The following is a 27,260-nucleotide window of genomic DNA, read 5'->3' as shown; positions in this document are numbered from 1 at the left end:
GAACAATTCATATTCTGCATCAGATTTCTAGCTTCACTGCGAGCTTGGCTTCCAGAGTTGAATCCACATACAGAACCTCTGAGTGTTGTTAGCTTGATAAAAAAAAACGGAAAGACACAAAAAATGTCAATGAAAAACAACTCAAAGCCTTTGTCTCACTTGGAAAACAAAAAAAGAAAGAAGCCTCCTCATCCTCCAGCCCACGCCGCGCTGTCTCATCGTGACGAACGCCGGCCCTCACTCACAGTTTGCTTCCTCATGAATGAGACTCCAGTAATCCCATTCATGGCTTCATCCATCACCCTGATGCGTGCTGGATAGTTTTTAAAAGGGGGAATCTATCAAATGTCAGTGTTTTCTCTTTCCCCTGTGTTCTCGTGTCAATAATGTTCCCTGAATTGAAAAGACAGAGCGCCTCCGGTGAAGCCATCCTGCTAACTGCAGCAGGTCTGTGACTCACAGCCATGTTTACTCAAGGAAGATAAAATGATGCCCCCATTCATTTCACTTCAGAACTTCAGGAGCCTGTTCAAGGACAAAGCAGCGCGGAGGTTTGATTTGCGGTACACATCAGTGAAACACACACACACACACACACAAACACACACACCTAAAGACAATATTTTGCAGTGTAACAGCGATCTCAGCAGCCTGGGCGGAGAGGTGATGAATAGTGACCGAGGCTTCTCCAGACAGAGGGCCTGGTAGAAATATTAGTACCTTAAGCCATACGCATGAATCACGCGATACGGACGGCCCTGGCCATGTTTCATCTGTCTGAGAGTTGGGGGCTTTGGTTAATGGCCCTCCAAGATGCCTGAGGTTACAGGCACAAGAAAAACATGATATGAAAATTGAAAGCAGGCAGACAGGCAGAGAGGGAGGCAGAACAAGGTTCTTCAGACAGCGGCGACTTTAAAAAATGTTCATCTTTGGAGGGATTTAGAAAAAAAAAAGATGATTGCATAACAATGGCAAAATCAGAAAATTTTTAACAGGAGCGTCGTAAAAACCCATTTCCAGTAAAGTGCTTTAAGTCCCCCTGATGAAGCGTTTGAATACTGAAATCAGAAATATATCTCTTTTTTTTTTTCCCACCGCCAGAAAGACCCGAGCCCAACAGGTGTCCAGAAGACACACACCTTGAAATACCTTCCCAGGCCATTTTCCCAGCAGCCACAGCCATTACCTTCAACTGCATAACAGCTCCATGATTACCCCAGTGGACAGATTAGAAAAAGAAAGAACACACATCCAAATGTAGGTCTGCTGAAATAGTTTCCATTTCATGCCATCACTATGGAAACCGGGGACCGAAATAGAGCGGAAAATGTACTGCCAGTGCGGTAAGTTTACTGATGTGACAGGAAGTAGTTTGTTAAGAATAATAATAAAAAAAAAAGCAACATTTTCTTCTTGCTCAGCAGTCTGTGTGGGAAAGATCGTTTTATATTCCAGCTTAAGATATGCATGACAACACACACACACAATATGTTTCCTGCTTTGAAACAACAGTTGGAGCTTCAGGCTGGATGTTAATCTCAGCCACAACAAATCCACCCTGGAAACCCTGACACCTTCCAGTCAGTCTCTTAACTTTTCATTAAAAACGTCGCCACAATTACTGAAGGATCTTAAGCTCGCAACTTGTTGCTTGTGCTGTACTTGTAATGTATTTGTGTCCATAGATGAACATCAGTTTCCTTTCACAGCTTGCATGTTGATAAATCGCCTCATCTTTCTTTAGTTTTTTTTTTTTTTTTCTCAATCCATTCTTCTCCAGAACAGGTGTTATGTCAAGTTCACATGACTGCTGGTATTATAATCCCCGTGTGAGAGCAGAGGCAGTTCAAAATGTGATATTTTATTAATAACTGATGAACCCAACCGCCCTAAATAGCGTGCGTGTGTGTGTGTGTGCCGGATGACTCCCAACTAACGCTCAGATTTTCAGCTTAACTGAAAGAGAGACTGAGACACACAGCGCCTCACGTTCAGCTCCAGTCCAGTACTTTAATAACAAGATGTTAAATACAAAATCTACAGTATATTATGTTAATGTCTTTGTATTTTCTACATTGAGATTTGTTTTTTCCAAATAAGAGTGCTCCTTGTCTACTATAGTTGTTGTTTTTTGCTTGTTTTCCCATCCTTATGCAGACGACACACAGCTCTACATATCAGTGTCAGTGAATGACCACAGTGCAGTAAGAGCTAAAATGACATTAATGAGTGGAAGTGTCAAAACTTTAAAAAAAATAGAACAAAAGGGAGGTAATTATCTTCAGTCTCAAAGAAGAAATATTAAAAATGTCACTCAAGACAAAACAAGTGGGAAATGTTTGAGCAATTATGGATTCAGACCTGAAATTTAACACCCGCATGAAGACCAGAACAAAATCAGCTCACTACCAAAATATTGCAGAAAGGATTAAAGGATTTCTGACTGAACGAGAAACAAGCAAAACTTGCCGATGCATTTGTTTTCAGTAGGTTGGATCATTGTAACGCTGCAGCTCATCCAGAGATCCTCACCAGCACAGAGGAGGAGGAGCACATCACACCTGAGCAGCCTGTGTGTCAAAAGATCCACTTCAAACCGGATCCCTGCTGCATGAGGCTGTGGACGGTCTCACACCTGAGGCCCGCCGACACACTCTCCTCTTTAAAACACTACTATTTGCTCCGGCTTTCCAATAAACAGTAGTACTATACTTATCCTATTACCTTTATCTCAGTTTACTCTTTGCATTTCTTGTTTGCTATTTTGGTTCTTTCCTTCTAAAACTCTGAATTACTGCTGCATAAATAACCCGGACTTTCCCTCTGCAGTTTTCTGACGTCTGCCCTGTGGCCACCGCGCAGTAAATAATTAGGCTGTGATTGATTAAAATGTTCTAATGAGTGGTGCAATTTCTGTGAATTACAACTCTCAACACACACACACACACACACACACACACACACACACACACACACACACACACACACACACTCACACACACACACTCGCTGGTACTGCCAAACTGTAAAACTGAATTGTACTGCTTTTAATAGTGTTACTGTTATTGTCTAGTTTTGTGTTTTTTTTGTTTTGTTTTTTTTACCTTTTGTGTGTCTCTTATTTTGAAGACTACTCTTGTTAGTTTAGTTACACAACTGTTGTTGCTGTTGTTTAGGTTGCTGTCTGAATAGCTTCCATCTCTTTAATCTTTCACTGAAAACTGAAAGCGTAAAAGCTCGGCCAGCTGCAGACCATGAAGAAAGATTTCCCAGAAACAAATTAAGGCCAGTTTTCAAGTGAAAACGGAAAACTTTCATTGTGTTTTGAGTGTCAGAAGACAGAACTGAAAAGGTGGATCTTTTTTTGAAGCAAGACATCAGAAATCAATAGAAACATCATCTGGGAGCCTGGACTGCCCGAGCCATCCACCTGGAGCTGTGCTGCTGATTCATCTTGGAGCAAAGAGCCCAGCAACATGAAGGATTCCTCAGTGCTCCGTCCATTCATCCAATCATCTCACAAATAGCCCTTTATTTATTAAAAAATAACTGCCCAGACAGATAGATGTCTCTCAGCTCTGAGCTCATGGTGAACAAAACCAAACCGTCACTGAAGTCATTCATGAATAACTCTGACAAACAGCGTGACCCCGAGACGGAGCAACGCCGCGTGGGGAAATACGTGCATGCATCTACACCAGTAGCAGGCAGCGGCGTGTTCAACATCACAACGCCGTCTCCGAGCCTCCTGTTTAGAGGCTTAATCATGCTCCTTCATCATCTTTAACTCTCTTGTATTTTAATAACTATATATGGTGTCATGTTTCTGCAAACGCACATTTGATCAACCGCAAACACACTGCAGTGAAAAACCCCAGAGGATTACATAACCTCCAGATCTGTTCACTGTCATTAAGCACAATGGAACAATCTTTTCATACGTGCGTGTTTTCCGTCCGAGACTTGTTGAAATGCTGCATTTCTGAGGTCTGTGTTTCTGCCGGAGATTACGGCATTAATGAGCTTTAAACGAGTGGAATCTTTTGAACTTGCGGGATGACTCTGTCCTCATTTTAATCACACTGCTGCAGGTTAAATGCTGCGAGAAGCTGCTTTGATCCACTCAACAACATGGAGATAAGGCTCAGAGCAAACCATTTCGGAGACGTTAAGTCGGTACCATCTGCGATTCCTTACAATCAATTCTCATGTGCACAAACTGAGGCGTTGATGCAATTATAACAGCAGTTAGATAATAACACCGATGCCACGACTCTCCGTTAGGTAACTCCTTAAGTTATCTGATCTTACCACTTTTTAGAAAGCCCTGCCAAAGCAACCACATTCTTTTTCCTACTTAAATTAAACCTTAATATCTTTTTACACATCCTGCAGACCTCCGACAGTGACACTCAAGTCCACTTGGCGATAGCAAAGGCAAAACGTTCTCTTTCCTTAGCTTTATTTTCAGTCTCGATCAGCTTTTCGGGGAAATTTGAGGGTTTTTTTGCTGCTAAATGCACCACAAGTTCAACACTCAATGTGAATTGCTGTCTGTTGTGACACGTTTTTCACTAAAGATAGCGTCTGCAACACATTGAAAAAAAGAAACGGAACCAAAATGGTAGCACCGAGATGTGTTAGTCAGCTGAACGTCAATGCAGGAAAAATCAAGTCTAGAAATAACTCCTCTCTTAGACTGAAAATAACAGGGGAGCAAGCAACATCTGCTATAAATAAAAGCATGTCGATCTACAGAAATCTGCATTTCCATGCTGCTAATTCATGAAAATCAATACAAAAACACCTGTAACTATATCTAATTTCATTTGATATTCAGTCTGAGACATGATGACACACAGTCTGCAGTCCCCTTTAGTCCATGACGTACTTTAAAACTCCTTCTGGACAGCACTTGAAGAAGCGTGAAACACTTTCCACACTGCAGAGTGCATGAAGGTAAAAGCAGGCACGGAAGCATCCAGCATGATGATGAGACGCGGCCCTCGCCCTCAGAGGCTGAACCCACCTTTCTCGTAGTCGGCCACGCTGTCTTTGAGCAGGCAGCTGAGCTGGTGGCCGTTGAGATGCAGGAAGCGCAGCTGATCTCGGAGCGAGGTTTCCTCCAACACGCCCGGGATGACGCGGCCCACGCTGTTCTGAGATATGGGCAGACCCAGTCCCAGGGCCAGGGTCGGAGTCAGGTCCACCTGCTCCACCACTGCTGGCTTCTCCATTCCCACTGGTGGCACAGAGCCAAAAAAACACACACACACACACACACACACACACAAGGTAGAAAGAGTGAGACATAAAGCAGAATGTTTCATCTGCTTTTCACCAGCAGCACTCTGATGTCTTCACAGACACATCTCAATGAATCTGTTCACCTCCAATCTACCGATCTTTCAGGTCATTCCAAAAATACTCCAGAGTTAAGATGCACTTCCTTCTGATTGTCTCTGTGTTTAAAAAGCCACAGTGTCAGACACAGAAAATGGAAAAGCTTTCAAAGAGCCGGCGAGTGCCGAACCGCAATCGTCTTCCATCAATCAGCAATAGCGGGGAGCAAAATTGATATTTATTTATAAGAACAAAAGTCACATTTTATTACTTCAATTTCAGTTCCCAGACAAAAGCTATTTTCATGATAGACACACGGAAATTGTTTGATTTTTTTTTCCTCATACTGTCTGTTTTGAAAGGATTTCTTGCTTCTCATTATAAGAGCCAGCGTCAAAGAATCTCACAACACTTGTCAGGATGAATCTGAAAAACGGAATTCCTTCGGCTTAAGCCTTAAACCCAACGCAAACAAAAACACAGAAATATCAGAGTCCCGCTGCTCGGCAGTTAGAGATGTGAGGGAGATATTTTAATGTTGCTCTAATCGCAGGAGCTTCTGCGTCTCGTTGACGCTGTTCCTGCTTTTCCCTCCAGGACAGACAAACAGCGGACACTAAGAAGCAGAGGGAGAGTGAGGGAGGGTCTTCAAGCACATATCTGCAGCTCAGCAACTTCTACCAGCTTTCATAAGAATCATGGATTTTCATTCGCTACGTATCTGCAAACACACAGACGCAGACAGAAACACAACTGAAGCAAATACTACATGTTCTTCCTGATAATGCTCATTTGTTTCCTTTGGATGTGCAACTAGTTAAAAGTGAACCACCCACTCAGCCAGAGATGACTTCTTTAAAGGGAGCCTTAGAAAAACTAAATGTACTGAAAAGAATGAATGGACGGAAGAATAAAAGTCAAAACTTTTTTAAAACTGTAGCATTAAAGTTAATTGAGAAATAAGGAAAAAAAAAATGCAAGAACTAGAGTTTGTTTACTTCTTACACACACACACACACACACACACACACACACACACACACACACACACACACACACACACACACACACACACACACACACACACACACACACACACACACACACGCCAAACCCTCTCTGTTTGGCACCAGATGTTTTACTGCTTCACTGTCACTCACCCTCCCACCACTAGACGGCGCTACAGAGCCAAAGGACGGCAGTCACAATACCAGAGTGAGCACTCCTTTGAAAAGAGGAGATTTTATCTCACAAAAAAAGACTTTTTTTCATACAATTTTCATCTTGAACGTGAAAACAAGGTAGCCCGTAGAGTTTTGTAAAATAAGCGGCATGCTATTGTAAACAACCAGCTCCATTTCCACGTTTCATGTGAAAACCCATTGCTTTTGAGTTCTTGTTTCAAAAAGTTGTGTGTTTAAGATAGATGAGGAGTCGAGCAAATACAAACAGGGAATCAGCTGACAATAATCAAGAGCAAGCAGGGAAAGGAAAAGGAGCAAAGACACAAACAAACCAGAGATGTACCCAAAAAACTAGAAAGCAGAAGAAAATCTAATACAAGGACATCATATTGACAGTAACATGGGGAAGAAAACTATTAAACTATTAAACCAGTTACGATTACAAAATGGAAAAACCTGACTCTTAGAACTGATTTATGTATCAGTTCGCTGTTTTCATTCCACGAAAGTTTCGTGTTTACACATCAACGTTTTCGAAACGATGAACGTTTTGAACAAAAATGGGAGAAACACGGAAAACGATTTAGTTTTTTTTTTTTATGTTGGGCCACCAGTGGGTACTATTGCTTGTATTCGTAATGAAACCACACACACACACGGGTACAGGGAAAAGTACACTACAAATATGGACTCGGAGTCATGTCCTGGAGGCCGCCACTGTTGTTATTGTGCAGTTATTCATGCGTGTGCAGAAAGACTACACGCCCTGGCATGCACAGTTGGAGAACTTTTGAAAAGTTGTATTTTCCCATTTCCACAGAGGCAGATCTTCTTCAAAAAGTTGTGTTTTCAGTGTCTCTGGGCACCACTGTTGTGTAAACAGACACCAAAAGCTTTGTGTTTTCACTTATAAAATGTTGTGTAAATGAAGCCTGAGATCCACTGGACGGTCAGCCAACAGAAGCTGGTATAGCAGGTGAATAAACAGAAGCTGCAGAAATAAGCCACATAATTACTGCCGTATAATAAGCCATCGAAATGAACCTGGGATTACTCACTAAATGCAAATCAACCACAACAAACGAGGAAAAAGGAGAAAAAAACATTAATCACATCATCATTATGTTTCAGGTGGATTTCATTTTCAAAGCTCTCCTCCTGTCAAACGGTTTTATATTGACACCTGCTTTCCTGCGGGAAGCGTCTGTGCGTACAAACAGAGTGGGAGTCTTTTCCCAGACTGACTGCGCCTCAGTGAAGTTTTCAGATTGCAATAACGAACCATACTGCTGCTCAACATATCTGCAAATGAACAATCCAGCTCAGCCGTGTGGGGAGATGGCCGGTCGCAGAAGAACGGGACAAAACCTGCCATTTGGAGCTGACTGGATTCAATGAAACAAGACGGGGAATTATGAATCTTCTAATGATGGCGGTATTCAAGTGAGACGAGGATTTTGCTGGATTAAGCTAATAGTTATGCAGGATGATACCATGAACCTACCAATTATTCAGGAGTGATCAAACGTGCTACTGAGCAGTAATCATAGCAATTATTTTCAATTTGGACCATTTTCAGGCCGCCTCCCAGAAAATGTGTTTTACCAAATCCCACTTCAGCTGCACATAAAATTATATTTGTTTCTCCCTTTGTAGTTGTACAATGCAGCGATTTGAGCCACGACAACAGGCTCAGGAGTTAATCACGGCGCACGCGCCTGCACTGCCGAAGCTCTACAGAGTGAAGCCGGCCTCATACCGGGCGGCGTTTGGCTCTCACGCTCGCCGCCGAGCGACTCGCTCCCCGGCAGAGCAGATGTGTCATAACTCAGCTGAAGGTTACACACGCTGAATGCTGATTCACGGATGAGAAGACGACAGCCGGTGACGAGGCCATATGCACTCCGGTGTGTTGAGCTCGCTAAGATTATCGCCGACGTTTAAAGCCGTTTTCGGAAAGCTTTCCACAGCAGGCCAGCTCCCTCACATGAGTCAACCTTTCTCATGAGGTTTGAATATCACATACAAGAAACATGTTTATAGCCTTGAAAATCACACACTCTCCATTTACTGACCATGCAATGTAAAGTTCCTAAAGAAATAAGTCGGGGTGTCTGAACTTCACACTCTTTAAAGTTGCAGCACATGAGTATTTTCAATTTATCACAACTGTGAGGTCTGATTTTCCAGTCTCCGCAAAGCATCCCAGATTAAACCAACTCAAACTAAGTGCTTTTATCATCATAAAAAAAATACTCCATCCTCAGCCAGCTCTTCCAGAGGGAAGTCAAGCAAAGCTGAACTGATGAGCAACCAGTCAGAAATGAATTCATCAGAAAAACTTCAAACCAAATTATTAATCCAACTTAAATTAAATAAGTCTTTGCAGAAATCAATACATCAAAGGCGATAATAATACATTTAAGTGTTTTTTATTTTTGCATTCACGATAAAGATCGTGCTTATTTTCAAAACCTTTTGATTAAGATTTTACTTTACATATTAACTTTACTCATGACTCATACTCATATCTAATTAAAATATTCATAAGAAAAGTTTTTCTAATTTCAACTTTTTGTAGCATCACACCGAGAGGAAAAAGGTGCAACAGCACTCCAAGCATTCCACAACAACCTAAAATTCAATCTGATATGACCAGGGAGAACTCTTCACTTGTTTTATTCGTATATTTTGGTAGATCACATGTGATGTTTCTGCTTCTGAGGATTAGAAAACTATTTTTTCAATGACAATCTCAGAGCATATGCAGGGAAGGTCAGAACAAATAAAACAAAACAAAAAAAAAAGACTGGGCGTGACAAATGGTTGTAGAGGCAAAAAAGAAATAAATAACAGGATTTTTAATACAGGGGCTGATTAAAGTGACATTACCTCTCAAGGTTTTCTTCGCAAGGTCAATTAAAAGTGCTGCTGATGTGCGACAGCGGGTCGTTTCCTTAGTGACACGTTGAGATTACAAAGTGAGGCTCAGGTGAACTCTGATCCGCCGCATCATGTTCTAATGAAAACAGCAGGCGGGGGGCTCGCCACTAACGACCCCTCAATCCTCACTACCTCAGTTATCGCCGGCTTTGCAAATAAAGCCACTGATTACAGTAAGTGAAGCATTAAATACAACACATTCCCATGTCGACACGTTTTCCATGTGTTCCACAGACTCTGCAGCCTTTAGAATGACTGGATGTAAAACAGCAGTTTCTCACCAATACGATAGAAACCGAAACACTTTAAAAACTTAAAATGTGTTTTATGTAACGGGGCCTATTCTATGTTGAGCTTCGGGTCTTCCTTTGTATTAGTCTTTACATACCAAGTAAGATTTAGCCTCTATATACTGATCAATATCTACACTCAACAAGAATATAAACGCAACACTTCTGTTTTTGCTCCCATTTTTCATGAGATGGACTTAAAGATCTAAAATTCATTCCAGATAAACAATATTACCATTTCTTTCAAACGTTGTTCACAAATCTGTCTAAACGTGTGATAGTGAGCACTTCTGCTTTGCTGAGACAATCCATCCCACCTCACAGGTATGCCACATCAAGATGCTCATCAGACACCATGATTAGTGCACAGGTGTGCCTCAGACTGTCCACAATAAAAGGCCACCCTGAAATGTGCAGTTTTGTCTCATAGCAAAATGCCACAGATGTCGCAGGCATTGAGGGAGCGTGCAATTGGCATGCTGACAGCAGGAATGTCAACCAGATCTGCTGCTCGTGCACTGAATGTTCATTTCTCCACCATAAGTCGTCTCCAAAGCGTTTCAGAGAATATGGGCGTGTGTGGCGTCGTGTTGGCGAGCGCTTTGCTGATGTCAATGTCGTGGATGGAGTGGCCCGTGGTGGTGGTGGGGTTATGGTATGGGCAGGCATCTGTTATGGACGAAAAACACAGGTGCATTTTATTGATGGCATTTTGAATGCACAGAGATACCGTGATGAGATCCTGAGGCCCATAGTTGGGCCATACATCCATGAACATCACCTCATGTTTCAGCAAGATAATGCACGGCCCCATGTTGCAAGGATCTGTACACAATTCTTGGAAGCTGAAAGTGTCCCAGTTCTTGCATGGCCAGCATCCTCACCAGACATGTCACCCACTGAGCCTGTTTGGGATGTGCTTGACCGGCGTAAACGGCAGCGTTTACCAGTTCCAACTAATATCCAGCAACTTGGCACAGCCTTGGAAGAGGAGTGGACCAACATTCCACAGGCCACAATTGACAATCTGATAAACTCTATGCGAAGAAGATGTGTTGCACTGCAAGAGCCAAATGGTGGTCACACCAGATACTGACTGGTTCTGAGTCCCCAGACCCCCAATAAAGCAAAAAAAAAATGCCATGCGGCAGCAGGCCTGACCTGGTGAACAAAGGAACCTCCTTCCATCAGGTGGTGGCCATTTGATGGTCCGAACATCTCAAAATGGCCGCTTATTTGCTCTCACAGCGGGAGGGAAGACTGGCATAAGGATGCAATACCACCGCCCCACCTCACGAGGGCGCTCATGAGACCGAGTTTGAAGATAGGCGGGATTACCAGATCCCGCTGTCTGATTGGCTGAGCAGCCATCACTCAAAAGAGTGAAACTCCGCCTAGAAAGGCAGTCTTCCTGATTTTTTCCAAGTGGACACACCCTCTGCTTAACCAGGACCGGTATCGAACTGACCCCGCTGGCCGGGACTTTTTGGGACCATCCTCCTCTTTTTCACTGGTGACCCTCTTTCCCCAGCGGAGGAGACGGAAGCTGCCCTCAAGCGGACCGAACTCCTGCAGCCGAACCGGAGTATCTGGTCCGCACAGACTGGACCTCTTCCTCCACGTGGACTTCCCCAAAAGATGTAAGTTCTGCTGGACGCAGCAGAACCCAACCGATCAGAGTGATCGACCGATCAGACTCTGATCTCCCCGCCAAAATCACCGTATTTCGCCAACTGCAACACAGGCTGCGGCCGCTGCCGCGCCAAGCTTCCGCCACACGCCCGGCGGCCAAACACTCCTCGTCCGGAACACCATAGGTGAGCTCTGGGCAGGCAGATAGATAAGGAGTGTAAATGTTGGTGCTTCTTTTATTAATGAACGGACTGAAGTGTGTTCATTATATTGTGTGACTGTTTCTCTTTCTTCATTTCTCTCTTCTCCTCCCGTGTGCACGCTCCTTCGCTTCTCTCTCATATCAGACCCGCAGAGCAATACGGCCAGTGCCGCCATTTTCATGCGGTTGAGAAAAAAGAAGCTTCATTCTCTCTTCTCTTACTGACCCGAGATTAGTAAATTCGAACCAGCGCGGCAGACCTGGTGTCGGGAGCACGCACGCGCGTCGCTACCACGCCTCCCGCTTCTCCCTCCTCTCCTGCGCAGGCGCCACATCGCCAGACTCCCCCTTCGCTCCCAGCCTCCCGCTCTCCGCCCTTCTGTTCTGTTCTGTTCTGTTTGTGTTCATTAGATGAGTTAATTAGTAATAGACATTGTTAATAAACGCTCATTAACTGAACTGGACGATTCATTCTTGTGTTTTTGGTGGTCATGTGACAAAGTTCATGGCTGGACAGTTTGTGCTTGATCTCACACCTTCTCTGATAACTTAATGGTTGTTTATCCAAAAATTATCAACCAGCTTCAGGGGGTTCTTCACACTGGGAGTTGGTCCTGGTCCTCTGCTGGGGTCACTGCGCTCGAGTCCTCTGGTCCTGGCTGGCCTGGGGGTTTCCACACTTCGGTGTGTGGGTTCCCCTTGGGGTCAGGGGTCGAGCGCTGGGGCCCCAATATTAATGACCTTGGCCTTCTCCTGGTTTGAATGGCCCCACTGGTAGTGTTTTAGGGCTACACTTTGTTTTGGTGTGGGTTAGGGTTAGGAGTTCGACATGAATGGGAGTCAATGGAAGGTCCCCACAAGGATATAAATACAAACGTGTGTGTGTGTGTGTGTGTGTGTGTGTGGTGTATATTTATTGATGGTGCGGTTTTTAGTCTTTTGTTTTTATGACTGTTTTTACTGTTCAGCACTTTGCGTTGTTTTTATAAATATGAAAAAGTGCTCGACAAATAAAGTTTGATTTGATTTAAATTATCTTTCCATCTTTGAGACTGAAAATCGGTAATGAATGCTCCTCTAATGAGGCGGTGCCCCGGAATTATTGATTAAATAACCCACAGGTTTATTTAACGCATATTCACAACTTCTCTCAGCTCATTTTCTGTAATTTACCCATTTCCAGTAATTGGTCATTTGTGGCATTATTGATTAATTATTAACACCTTGTTAATCAATAATGTAATGATTAAATCACTCTGTGGTCTACTCCATTCCCAAATAGCTGATTATGTAACATTATTAACGAATAAATAACCATTTATTCTGATTAATAATAATTGATGTTGGGTTAAATGACTTGGTGCTTCACTTCAGTGTTATTGCTGATCCATTGTTAATGACCTGCAATTATTAATTGGTAAATCAAAATTTACTCAAATTAATAAGTAACTAAATTACTTAAAGTAATCAATTACTTCCAGTCATCAATACTTTAGTAATTTATTCCCAATTACCAATCGTAAACCCCAACATATCAATCAGGATTCAAGACTTTGTTTCCAAACTGCGGTAAAGATTTAGATGTACAACACTAACAGGGATTATGTTTTAAAGCACTAATCAGTCAATCAGGATTGATGCACTGATCAGATTTCATTCTCCTCGTACTAATCAGGAGCAAAGTTAGATGCTGTAGTTTTGCAAACATATGTTGATATAATTTTTTACACATATATTTTTTTGCCTTAAATCACCAAAAATAGGTTTTAAATCATAAAAGTAGAACTTTCCCCTGACTCTAACCAATAGGGAAAAAGGGAATAAATAAATAAATAAATAAATAAATAAATAAATAAAACTAAAGCAGTGCTGTATAAATATCACTCTGCCAAATTCTACCCGGTCCACTTTATGCCAGCTTGAGGTTCAGGTTGATTTATTGTTTTTTAGCAGTCAATGGCACGTCGACTCATTTTCATCCCAGAAATGAAAAGTTTATAAAAGAATATTTCTTCTTCTTGGAGTGACATTCAGACAAACAGCTCTGAATGAGTTCAACAATTCACTCAGATGCCCCTGAATGTACTTCACTGAAGAAAACACACACTTTGCCATTTTCCCTTTTGGCCCTTCAGGGTTTGGTGAAATGTTCCAATTCCTCGACTGAGGAACGCCATTCAAGCTGCCGCCGCACACAGGAGGCATCAAGCCACAAGGCCGGAAACAACAACTCAATCGAACTGTAAATGATTAATTACCATGAATGGAATCCTGAAAATTGAAAAAAAAAAAAAAAATCAACACTGTAAAGTAGATGTTAAAAATAGCCGCAGCTGAGAAAGAAGTAATTATCACAGTCACACCTTCACACTCCGCTACGCTCGGCAGAGTGGGGAGAAAGTTTGGATTTGCATGGATGACACTGTGCCTAACACTGAAATTAATTGAGCATCATGTGTGAGCCTGTTCTAAAATATTCTCCCTCACAAAGCCTTTTCAAGTTACTTGATCCATGATTGTCATAAAATCTCTGGAGCAGCAGACGGAGAGTGTGGAGTCCCTCCAGCTAACGGCCGCGTTGCTGTTTACCTTTTCTCTTGAAGGCCGGGCTGATGAGGACCAGAGGCGTGTTGACTTCTGGCTCCGAGGAGCCGCCGTGGCTGCCGGTCTCCGACATGCCGTGGTCTCCGCACAGCACCAGCAGGTAGGGCAGCGACCCCTCCGCCTCCTGAGAGGGAAGCAAACACCAAGGTTAATGGACTCCCGCCGCATGCACCGAGACGGGAGGGCAGGCCTCAAAGCTCCACGTGTGAATTATTCAAGCCTGAAACTAAATGCTTCATGTGTCAGGAGATCCAACGAGACCGGTTTGGTTTAAAAAGAATTTAAAAAAAACACAGCAATTGTCCAAAAAATGAAAGCTTCTGGGGTAAAGGATCTCTTCTTCAGTTATTTCCTAAGGCGGTTATGCAGGAGGAGACATTCGAGAGTAGCGCAGATAAAATACATTAAATCATTACTTCTCAAAGGGGAAGTCATGAGAAAGGCTTCCTGGCACAGTTTGGTTCCATCTCCGCGCTGGAAAAAGTACTGAAAAAGACAGCAAACAAATACAAAGAGGGGGAGCCGTCTGTTGGGGATGACAGACTTTGATCAGGCTCGGTTTCTTCCCTAAGTGATTCCCTTTCAACTCCACTTGCAAGAACGTACCGTTGGCTATGAATTCAACAGGGAGGCTTTATGAGTCAGAGCAGCCAGCGCCGACTTTTAAAAATACTGATGTTAACAAAACAAAACCTCAACGTTAATAGAGATGACCATCGTCTCAGAAGGTTTCAGAGGACAATAGGAAACAGATACAGAAGAGGGAACAGAAGCCTGGCCTGATAAGGGGTAAATGAAACTTTCCCACCATCAGGTACTGATGAGCAGACGAGGTGAATCCTGCCTCAGACACCAGATCCCTCTTCATTTGACTCGACAAAGTGGAGGAGCAGAAAACGGTGAGGTCTGCACATGTTTAATTTGCAAATGGAGGTACAGGAAAGTATCGATCGCTTGTCTGTTCTCACAAAGCCGGATAAAAAAAAAAAAAAAAAAAAACCGCGATGGATTGGGAGTGGGGAACGCCGCAGGTGCCAGGCGAGCTGCAGCGCCGCGCTCGGATGACCCATTATACCCGCCGCTCGGCGCACAGGGAGGAGGAAGACTATCCTCCGCCCTACATTGCACCTCTTGGATGCTTGTTATAAATGGCAGCAGACGCTGGGGACCTGTGGAGGAAAACAAAACCCTGAAGAGCGACACTAAACACCAGTGAGCGCCACGCTGAGCGAGTCTCTGTCTGCTTGGGATAAGTCCGCGTTTACTCCGGTTCCTGGAGATGAAAGCGCCAAGCGCTGCTCTTCTGGGAGGTTTTTCTTTTTTATCCACACTTCATAACAGCCTCCTCAGGTTTGTTTTTTTTCTTTTTTCTTTTTAAACCAACACACAGCTCTGAATCAGATTGCAGCTCATGCTCCCCCCCAAAAAATATAACAAGCACAATGCTTTCCTTTTAAATGTGAAATCACGCTATTTTATCTGGTGAATCAGAGATTAGCGAAGGGCCCAGGGGATCGAAGTGAGGAGAGAGTGACAACAGCAACTCAATAACTCCACTCACACAAAGACAGGTTTAATTGAAAGTACAAACATGAGAAATCCAGGATACTTTTCCAAAGCGCTCTCCTCTGAACAAATATAAACTGTGTCTCACCTCTCTATTGCGTCTGTTTTTGTGAAAGTTGGTGTCAATTTAACCAAATGTCTGCAAACTCAGACGATGCAGGTGATCGCTGGTCTGATGGGATCTAACATCCATCCTACTGTCTCATGTACCACCAAAAACAAGGATCCATTAGCCATGAATCAACAAACACCGTACGGTCGCATCAAACCTAAGCTTTAGTTTAAAACTTGACTGGGATTTCATTTGATTTCTAATTAGACCTATCTTTTTGTTCAAATGTGTCTGCGCGATGGTATCGTCTGCAGACTCTTGCTTCAGTCTCACTGATGACAGTTGTTGAGTTTGTTGTTTTGTTGTTATTGTGTTTCAGTTGTTTGCTGTCAGTCATTGGTTGTTTTTGTTGACTGCACTTGTTTGTCGTTGTTTTTTCTGTTTATTCTGATTTGGTGGTTGATATCACTGGCATTTTCTGTTGGTATTGTCATTACCCAGAGTTATTCTTTTCTGTTAGTTGTTTAATTTTTCTGTTCTTTTTACGAATGTTGTTGTTTTGTAATGATATTTGTCTGCTGTTATCATGGCTGTTTTGTCCAATACCACATTATTTAACTTTTTATTGTATTTTTCAATAGGATATCATGAACAGAACAAATGAAACCCAGATCACTCCAGGAGAAGTGAAGCTGCTCACACCTCTCATACTTTATGGAACATTACTTCCCCGAATTCTAAACATGGAATTTGATTATATCTGTGATATATTGATGTACAGCTCGTGGACTGACTGGAACTGTCTCCTCTTAAACTTTATTTGACCTTTTTTAATCTCTTTCTTTATTGGTCAATCAGTGGAACTATAAAAAAAAAAAAAAAGATTTATTTAAAAATGAATGAGTCATGTTCCAACCTGAAGTGCAAAAAAAAGCAAAGTGCAGGATTTGTACGCAGTAAAAAAAAAGTTTCAGAGGGTAAAAGTGTGGAATAATATGAACAAATACAAGCCTATTGTTGGGGCGCGCACACACACACACACACACACACGCAGCTCTATGGTGTTTCGAGTAAGACTCTTGCAATTTACAGTGACTGGAGAGTAACAGCTTCTCGGGTATCGTAAACCCTTTTAGTACAAATGTGCCTCAGCAGAGCAGGCGGTGGGATGAAGGCGCTTTACGGCTTTTATTTCAAGAAAAAACCACCGTCTTTATTTCCAGAAATGTTGATGTTTCCTCGTAATGAGCCGAAGTGGAGTGTGGCTGCGCTCTTTGTGTCTATTCACCGGCTTCTTTGGTGAACCCATCACAATGTCAGGGAAACGTGCTCATGTGGCAGTAGATTAATATTTAATCACATATTTATGGTCTTTCTGCTCTGAACTGGAGCCACCAGCAGCCAAAGCAACTTTTTCCTTCCATCATGCTCGAACTGCAACCTCACACACTTCCATGGACGTCAGGGTCAGACGTCCAGGGTGGCAGGGCTCAGTCTGATTGGCCAGAGCATGAATTCAGAGGGCGAGAAACATCTGTGTGTATTTATGTATGTCACTTTCACAATGCGCTTTGCACCAAGTGTTACAGAATCCTGACTGAATGCTCTCTCCTCACCAGCAGCACTGCTAACAGCAGGTTTCAATTTAGTTTGATATGCCAGCAATCTCTCTGACTGAACCCACTTTCTTTCCCTCAGTTTAATGATTTTTTTAAAATGCTGATTTGAGAAGAAAAGTATGTCAAGTATTTTTTCTATTTAAAAAAATAGGAAAAAAATAACAGAAAACTAATAAACTAATGTGTTGACATTATTCTTATTGCCAATTGGTTATAAACGATGTGAGTAGAAGGATAAATCATTTACTCTTTTCCACTGAGCTGATCCACAATACGAGGAATTGATGAAACTAATAGAACCCAAGAGAACCCGACATGACAAACCAAGACTGGCGACTGTGGAAAGAGGCGAAGGTTGAAGTTACTCGCGATACATCTTCCAGGACAGAACAGTCCTGTAGCTTTACTGAAAGTTTGGTTGAAGGTTGAAGTGAGGAGCTTCCTGAAACTTCAGTGACTGTAACTGATTCACTCACCTCACAGTATGTGTTACTACAAAGCCACGGCACAAAGCAGCGCTGTTACAGTAACCGTAAATCCCAGCGCTGCTCTCGGGTGTCAGACCACCTGCGGAGTGTGGAGGTCAGATTTTCAGATACTTCACACTTCAAACAGCCGACCCGAGGCTCTGAACTCTCAAGGTGAGTGGATTACTGCCCTGAGCTGTGAGATCCCGTTTTCCGATCACGTTGTATTGAAGAGTACTGGGTGGGTCGGAAGCGCCGCGCCGCTGGCACCTGGCGCTGCAGCGGTAAGCAACACCCGGCGCCTGCGTGCTGTCAGGTGCACGGATGCGAGGAGATTACACCCCCGACATGTTAAGAGCATGTGCCGATCACAGAACGCGCGCCAGGTTTTGTGTAAAGTTCTGAGGGATCCTGCAGGACCCCCCACTGGGCTCCTTCTATATTTAGGTCGCACCGCTGCTGTGGAAAAGAACAGAAGCGCGGCGCTTTCCATAATGTGACTTTCAAAGATTTTCAGGATCTAACAAGGCCGATTTAACAAGTCTGAGGAGTGTGATGAAATGCTGCTGCCGCATATTCACAAAAAGACTCAAACCCCCCCCCCCCCCCCCCCCCCCCCCCCCCCACCCCGATCCGTGAGAGGAAGTTTGGCTCCTGTTCTCTGGGCCGTGCTGGGTTGACAAAAGGGATGATGGGTTGTAACAGATAGAAAAATGAGATTGTTGTCTTGTGTAGACATGACCTGACAATGTAAACACAGGCTGCATGGCTGAGTGGCTGCGAGGCAGCGCCAGTTAGCAGCTCACACAACACACACACACACACTCTGCGAACACAATATGCATGCACAGCTGTCAGACCACGAGGGAGGAAAAAAAAAAAAAGAAAACAAAGGCAGAGGACCTGCACTCTGATCAAAGACAAAATTAAAGATAAGAGAGCAGCTTAACAGTTTATTAAATCTCTGCGGTTGCCACAGCCGATAACATGCCCAATGCTGGAAACGCCACAAATGATCTGTGTAATTAAATGACTGCCCAATAACTGATCATGCTAAAAAGCCACTGATAGCATCGCTGCCATTTACGAACTGATGCTCATTACTACATATTTGCATACTACTTTGTAGTGACATTGATTTCTGTTACAGAAAAACGCTTCAAATTTAACGGAGGCAGATTGAAGAAGTTGTTGACTGAATTCAGCTCCCTGACTGAAGCTCACAAGTCAATTCAGTTAACTCAGACCTACATTTAGCAGCCCAGGTATTGTCGTCAATCTTTTTGTGTACTCAGAGCATGCTATTACTACTGTATTATCTGTTATTTCTGGAAAAACCTGTTTTTTTAAATGCTTGAAAAACTGATGATGGTTTCATTATTTATTTGTGAAAAAAAAAGCTCTCAAAACCTTTGAGAAAAAAAAGTCAGGGGGTGTACACCATGTTTTCAAACTCAATTGTAAAAGAAAGTGACAGATGTTGACGCAAATTTAAATTACTTCCACTTCTGCAGAGAGAAACCATCCAATCAGCTCAAATCAGAATTCAGAGGCCGAGTCGTTGTGCTGAAATACCTCCTAACACAGCCGCGCTTGACGTCTTACCTTTTCATTTAAATCTCTGAGAGTATTTACTAGCTGTAATTGCTTTTCTCAATAATACTTTTCAGCGTTGGACTCTCAGGTTGGAGCAGAATTAATTATGCGGTTGTACATTATCCCGGTGAGAAAAACTCTTCTGTTCTTGAAATGCTCAGTGAAGGCTGAACAACATCAAGCAAAGGTGCACTGTGAGATAGTTCTGCTGAGTATCGCGGTAACGGTGTGATCTGTGTTAACAGTGCTCTTTCTCTTGGCTCTGATTTACACTGGCTGTATTGAACTCCATTTGATTGCCTGAATATGTTGAGTGAACATTTCATTACAGGCTGTTGTCTCAGTGGAGATCAACACTATTTTCCGAGGTTTAAGATGATTTATTTAGTCTGCTTGTATTTTGTCACTGGTGTTACTGAGGTTACTTAAAATTGTAACAGCAAATAGAAATCATGGACTTGAGAGCTTCAACATGCCATATTTGTTAAAACATTCTTGTAAAATGTGAATACTTAAGTCATCGGTTTTGTTATTGTCATAACAGCTGATCAGTCAGTCACTCTGATTTGACCTTTAACCTTCTCCTAAAACAAAAATCCAACTGGGCTGTTCAGCAGCTCTATCCTTCATCATGCATACTGAAGTGTAAAACCTTGAAACTTTCAGTAACACAAAAACTGTCCATCATGTAATAAAATAGCAATAAAAAACAGATTTTTGCAGAGTATGAATCTTAAATAATTGAGCCTGAAAACTATACCATCCTCTGTCTATTTTTCATGAGGAAACTGCACAAAACTTTGAAAAAGTAAAATAAAATGCAGCCCTATTGATGCAGCATTACATTATTTTCTGCAGTTATTACATTTAGAAAGGATCTTTTAATGCTACATTACTCAAGTAATAACTTAAGACAGTATTGGAAAAATGTTTTTATGATGAAAGATGAAATATTTTATTACGCTATTGGAAAGTTATTACATTGGAAAAAAGGCCAGAATTATTAGCAATTACTACATTCGTGATTGCTACAAGCCTTACAACTAAAACAAGAGTCTGTTGAAGTCAAAGGACATGATGAAAAATCTTCTTTAAGGTTTTCCTGATCAAACTCTTCTTGTCGTGACAACTGTGAAGGCACATTTTCATTTAATGAAACAAAAAATTCCCCTCAGGTTTAGCTTTGAAACGAGGTGAGAGCAGTGAAGTACCTTTGAGACGAGCGCGCTGTGGATCTTCTTGAGGATGTCGTCCATCTCCAGCAGCTTGGGCTGGATGAGTGAGCTGTGGGGGCCGCTGATGTGGCCGATGTGGTCCAGGCCCAGGTAGTGCAGGATCAACATGTCCCAGTCGTCCCTCTTCAGAGTGCTGTCCAAGTGGCGGGTCACGTTGTTGTCAACCTGCGCGGAACCCATGGACGGATTCACATTTCCAAAGTGATAAAACCAAAATTTTAATGAAATGTTATTGTTTGGATGTTTCACTGAGTTTTGCACCAGAAGGTTTCAGTGAAATAGGCTTAATGATGAGACTGCAGTAACTTTTGCCAGTTTTCATTTTGTGTGATACGGTTGGAAAGTTATTATTACGTTAAATGCTTTATCAGATTTGAAATGGACAAAATTACTCTACCGCTGGCAGGTATTACGTTACTATTGCAAAGGTGATGACAATGAATATTTTGAAAATATTACTGTCACCATCAGTAATTATGTAAAGCATTTTCTAATGGAAACCTAACACACAGGTCTAAAAGCAATCCTTCTACTTGCTTCACTGCAATTTTTTTTAACTTTTTCTTCTCCTGGTTTAACGAACTTTTGACTTTCATTGCTTTTTTCTCTTCATATCTTGTTTTATTTCCATGATTTTTTTTTTTTTTTAACTCTTTATTTACAAACTTAACACAAAAACAAACTACAAAACATTGTGGGGTATTACTGTTGCAAGAACAAACATTTCACAAGTTTCATTTCACAAGTTTCATAACTGTGTTATATACTGTGTCCACTTCTCCCATCTCTTCTCAAATTTGTCCATTGTTAGTCTTAAGTAATGAGTCATTCTTTCCATCCCATAAATTTCGACCATAATTTCTCTCCACTGAGCCACCGTTACAATGTCACTTTTCATCCAGTTCTTCGTTATGGTTTTCTTGCAGGCCAACAAAATCACTCTATAAAGGTAGATATCCTCCGCACGAATTTCCTCTTTAGATGGTAGACCAAAGTACATAGTCCGTGGATCGTTTGATATCTTGTAGCCAAAGATTTCTTCAATTACCTTTACAATATTCTCCCAAAAAGGTCTAACATTTTTACAGGTCCAAAAAACATGAGAATGATTGGCATCCTTATCACCACATAGTCTCCAGCACGGTTGTAGACTTTTAAGCTGCTTGCTTTTGATTTGAGGTGTTATAAAATACCTAATTATGTTTTTCCAGCCATATTCCCTCCATTGTCTGGAGCTGGTTGAAGCATGCTGTGAAAGACAAATAGAATGCCAATCTTCCTCTGACACTTGAAGTTGTAATTCAGTTTCCCACTTTTGTTTAACATATAATGAATTATTCGTATTACAGTTAGTTAGACATTTATATAGTCTGGATACAATTTTAGAAGGTAATTTTCTGTATGCCCCTCTCACCATTTCGACTAGTTCACTGCCCTCTTGTGATAAATAAACCCTGATATCCGAATTAAAAAAATGTCTTAATTGGAAATACCTAAACAGGTCTGAGTTCTCCAAATTAAATTCAGTTTTTACTTTCTCAAAAGACTTAAATTCTGACCCTTCAGTTAGGGTGCACACAGCTGTGATTCCCTTATCAACCCATCTTAGAAATGTTGTATCAAGCTGACCCCTTCCGAATTTTGGGGAATGCGAGGGCCAAACCAACAGTTTACAGTCTCCTTCCAGCTTGAGTTTATTTACTACCTCCCACCAGATCTTAAGGGTTGTTTCAATAATAGGGTTCATTTCTTCAGGCCGTGAACTAGCTTTGTCTCCAAGTCTCGATTGGGGTTGACATGCATCATAGTTGAGTTCAATATGCTTCCATTTGGAATAATATTCCGTTGCGCACCAGTTAATCACATATCTCAACTGAGCAGCCAAGAAATACTCCTTTAAATTTGGGAGTGCGAGACCTCCTTTCTTTTTCTCAAGCTGAAGCGTTTTGAACCTTACTCTTGGTTTTGCTCCTTTCCATATAAATCTACTCACTTGTTTATCCCATTTAGCGAACTGCGTGTCTGGAATGTGTACAGGTAAAGAATTGAATAGATACATCAACCGGGGCATTATTTCCATGATTTTAAAGGTGATTTTATGCGTTTCTTTGCCTTTGTGCTTCACAGACAAACCTGAATTGCCTTGATTACAGCAGCAGGAACACGGACCAAACCATGTGGGAAGATTTGATCTCTTTCAGATTAAAAATGAAGACTTTAATGTATATTACTGGCAAAAGGTGTTCTCGTTTTTCATTACGTTGACAGTTGAAATCGTCCAGCGTTATCTAATGTTCGGAGAGGGTGGGCGAGTTCTGTGTTTTTGTGCGGACGTGTGTCCAGACAGCTTTCTCCGTGCCTTTGCTGCGGCAGGTAGAGCTCTCAGCGCTGTGGATGCAGAAACACGAACAGATTGCGTGCGGTCCCACAGAACATTTGCAGCCGAGGCATATGGAGCTAATTGATGAGCAGTTCTGGTGTGATCTCAGCTCTGTGCCTCCCCTGTTGATCAGCTGCCACTGTGCATTCAGCGCGCATCGCCTGGCCTCTCCACGGCGCGGCGGCTGAATCACTTCCAGCGGTGACACGCTGTACAGTCGGGAAAACAATGCTTCGAGAATAACTAGCACGACATGCAACGCCTTCGAGTGCTCGAAGATCTGTGGTGTCATTCAATCTGCTGCATGATGAAGGTAAAGCACTAAAAATTCAGGGATAACCCTTTTTTTTTTTTTTTTCCTCCACCAGAAGCAAATCTGTCAATATGACAGCCGAGATGTGAGTGAGTCACTAATGCTGCAAGCTGTACGCCTGGGCACTTTTAGTTTACACATCCACCTCATGACTAACGCAAAACAGGCCTTCTCGGGTTTCTCTCATCCCTGTCTCATGTATCGTTTTGACGAGTCGACCGCTAGGCGCTTTAATCCTTTATTCATATGAGCAGGAAAAAGCTTCGCTGTTGGGCTGAGGCGTACCTCGGTGTAGTCCGACACGAAGAAGGAGGTGGTGCCGTCGTACTCCATGAAGTGTTTGGGGAAGAGGCGCACCCAGGTGTCGTCTCCGTAGAAGACGATCCTCTTCCCCGCCGTTTTGGCCTGCCAGATGAGGTTGTCTTCCAGCAGGGCGGGAGAATTCAGGTTCATTACCACATCAATGAAGCCTGGGATGCTGCCAGTGGTGAGGGCCTGGGGAGGAATGGGGTTTTGTCATTGTCCTTTGAACAATAATTGTCTTTTAATGGTGTTACACAACCGCACAGTTTCATCATAGCGGCGCGGCTAATCACCATGTACACCGCAGTACAGTGTTCAGTAAAGAAAAACACATTTTTATTATTATTTAAAGAAGAAAAAAAAACATTAAATGCACCAACTAGATCAGTGCCCCTTTTACAGGATTGCTGCCCTGATCTGGCAAACTAATTCCCACATCCCCAAAAGTAATCTTGCTTTCACAAACGGAAGCTGAAAGCTGAATCAGGTGGGTAGATGGCTGATACTTATGAGGCACAGTTTCTACTGATTTCATCACTGGAATGAAAAATAAAAACCACACTGGCCTGGATTTGACTGACAAGGAAAACACAGCCTGTTTTGGAAGTCAGGAGAGAGGGGGAGCGCAGGGAGGACAGGAGCCGTCTGTAGGAGGAGAGGAGGGACTGAAACGCCGTTATCTGAACCACGGATGGTGCCGAACAATCCCGGCTGTGATCCAGACAGTGACCAGCCTGAGCTGTGCGACGGTCCCGGGAGCTACAGATCACCCCGGTCCCGATATTCTCGTCATCACCTTAGAAAATGCTTCTGAAGCTTTTTCGGGACCTTTAATCACACTGAACCGCTGACATCCGAGTTTCTGTTCATCCCAAAAGAGCCATTTATGAAGTGATGCTGTTGTTTAATAATCAGTTCTGAAGTCTGGTTCGTGTTTCAATGAGATCACATCTGATCGAAGGCATATCCAAAAAAACAAGAGCTCCAGGCCTACTCAAAGATCCCGACAAGAGGTCAATGTATTTACATCTTCAGATTCATCGTGTTAAGATCATGTTATTTAAAGTTTAACACATTTTTTTTCTCATTATAGTAGAAACAAATGTTATGTTACAGCTTGGAAATGTTACATAACACACTGCGCTGATATGTCTCTCATTTAATGTGACAGCAGTCCAATTTTTCTTATGCTTCCACAGACTGTTTGTCGTTATCAAAAATATACATTAAAACAAGAGGAACTAAACTATTCAGTTAATTTTCTTGTGTGTAACTGATAACCGTGTTCAGACGATCTACTGGCAAATCTAAATCAATCCTCTTTGCCTTTCATGTTACATCAGTGTAATCTTTGAGGGTTTAAGAATAATTTATACAATGCAGGAAATAATTATTTGGTCCTCTGCTGATTTTGTAAATTTGCCCACTTTGACAGAAATTAACCGACTAATTTTTTAATGGCTGCTCGCTGAATTCACAGCATAGACAGAATATCAGTCAAAAATGTATCGACAACAAACAGGATAAAAGTTATAAATTGCTGTGCATTTTATAAAGTGAAATAAGTATTTCATCCCTGATATGGAATAATGCTTTGTCTCCAAGTTTTCAGGAACACGGTGCGAAGGCCGCCCTGTGTTGTCTGAAGTCAGGACTGTTGCTCTGAGAGCCGACATGAGAAATAACATCTGCTAATCTCGTGAGATTTGTCTATATGACCAGGCATTCTCGGAAGTCATGCCAGAGCTGGGTTGGATTCTCCTTGGAGCGGCAGCCTCGTTCTCTATGCTGATCTATGCGTGTTTCCTCTCCCTGTGCAAGCGTCAACACCTTGACTCCTCATCTTTGGCTCTGTATCACCAAGAATTTAACAACAATCCCAAAAAACTCACCCAGACAGACTGGCTGGTGCCCATGCGGAACACAGCATTGCACCATCAACACCTGATTATACCTGTCTTCTGTATACAGCCAAGCAGCTCCAGGAATCAGTTATTCACATTACAACGTCTACAGCGCCAGGGGCAAGACCAAAGAGCTGTCTGGAGACGTCAGGGAGGAGACTGGCTGGAGCTTCCAGTTTCCTACAAACATGAAGGATGAAGAGACGGACTGTGAAGAGAAAAGGGTCAAAATCCCTCCTGAGCCGAGAGCAAATCTGAAGACCAACTACAAGAAACGTCTCATTGCAAACAAAGGTTTCTCTACAAATAATAAAACACCTTTAACCCTTTTTTGATTAGACTTGTAAAACAGACACTTTATCTCAAATGTTAAACTCATTCTGGTTCAGATGGTTCATTTTGAGTTGAACTGTGCTGGACTGATATGATAATAAATTAACAGTTTTCCTTTGTTTCACTGAAATACTAAATAATCTTTGAACAGAAGAGAAACAGTCTGAATTTCTTTGAAGAAAAGTAGGTGCAAGTTAACCTTATTTTTAACACAAACATCTATTTTAGCTTTGCCACCGTTAAAAATGCTTTAATTGGCAGGCGGAACCTGCAGGTTTGGAAGAATGATTCTTGCCCGTTGGATCGGCCGCTGTGTTTGACACCACCGCCTTCAAACAACACAGCACTGTGGAAGTGACTCAAAAAAACACCGTTCTGGCTGCGCACTGCAATCACTGGCTGTCGTTTCAAAACAGCAACACACCTGAACACAGTACAGATAAATGGCAAGAGACAGACAGGTTCAAGTACTACTCACAAAGTGGGAACTGGATGGAAAGACAACAGCAGCACCGTAGCAGCAAATTCAGCTCACAGCGTGAAACAATCTGACTTTTAAGTACCTGCTTTACAGAAAACAACAGATCACGCTCAACCTCCAAAAGGCAGATTGTGGCACACAAAGCCTCCCTTCCCCGTTTCCATCGAGCCTCCATAAATGGCAAAAGCTCACCTCTGACACTTTGAAAGTCTGTCCCATTTAATGGTGACAGACTCCGCAGCCGGCTCGCCTCAGCAGCCATTCAGACTGTCAATGGACTCGGACGGGTAATAATGAAGAAGCTACTACTGGAAATCGAGGTTGAAAATTGAAAACCCATCTTGTGATCTTTGTTTTACAGCTCAATTATTTACCACTTCCTTCCCCGCGATTGTTTTGCTCCTGCCGGTGCAGATGCTTGTTACGGGGAGAGATGGATGACTCGGCTTCAAAAGCTCCTCTTTCCTGCCTCTTCAGGCTCGCGGAGGTCCCCCGCTCTATTAATAGAGACACTCCCGATAATGAAAGGAGTGGTCCGGACAGAAAAGCCGGCCTTTGGCAGAAGCGGGGGGCACTCTGCTGCTGTAAGCACAGGGGCATGTATGGATTATTTGACAGTGGAGACGGGGAGGCCGGTCCACAGCTGAAACGGGCTTCGGCTCTAAATTGCTCCGGTTGCCAGAGAGCCAGCGAGGAGCTGCCTAAATGCATCAGTGACTCATCAACATACTAATTACTGGGCCGCAGTATGAGGCCGGGCCCGCGATGTGCCACGGCTTAAATGTCAAATACAATATCAGCGGGGGGGGG

The 27,260-nt window shown here is 42.6% G+C and overlaps 1 protein-coding gene across 1 annotated transcript in view; it reads right to left on the bottom strand.

Moving 5' to 3' along the window:
• LOC115402247 (GPI ethanolamine phosphate transferase 2-like) overlaps nt 1-27,260 on the bottom strand; it is a 68,578-nt gene that overhangs the window by 34,488 nt on the left and 6,830 nt on the right. Inside the window, exons 3-6 of the mRNA XM_030110763.1 lie at nt 23,715-23,924; nt 20,713-20,901; nt 14,187-14,325; nt 5,033-5,245 (exon numbers count right to left, since the gene is read on the bottom strand). Of these exons, the coding sequence (XP_029966623.1) occupies nt 5,033-5,245; nt 14,187-14,325; nt 20,713-20,901; nt 23,715-23,924 (751 nt within the window). The remainder of the gene's footprint in view (nt 1-5,032; nt 5,246-14,186; nt 14,326-20,712; nt 20,902-23,714; nt 23,925-27,260) is intronic.

Source organism: Salarias fasciatus, chromosome 2 (assembly GCF_902148845.1).
Source record: "Salarias fasciatus chromosome 2, fSalaFa1.1, whole genome shotgun sequence".
In the NCBI taxonomy this organism is placed as follows: domain Eukaryota; kingdom Metazoa; phylum Chordata; class Actinopteri; order Blenniiformes; family Blenniidae; genus Salarias; species Salarias fasciatus.
The sequence above is the reverse complement of the archived record's forward strand: the minus strand, read 5'-3'. Positions and strand labels throughout refer to the sequence as shown.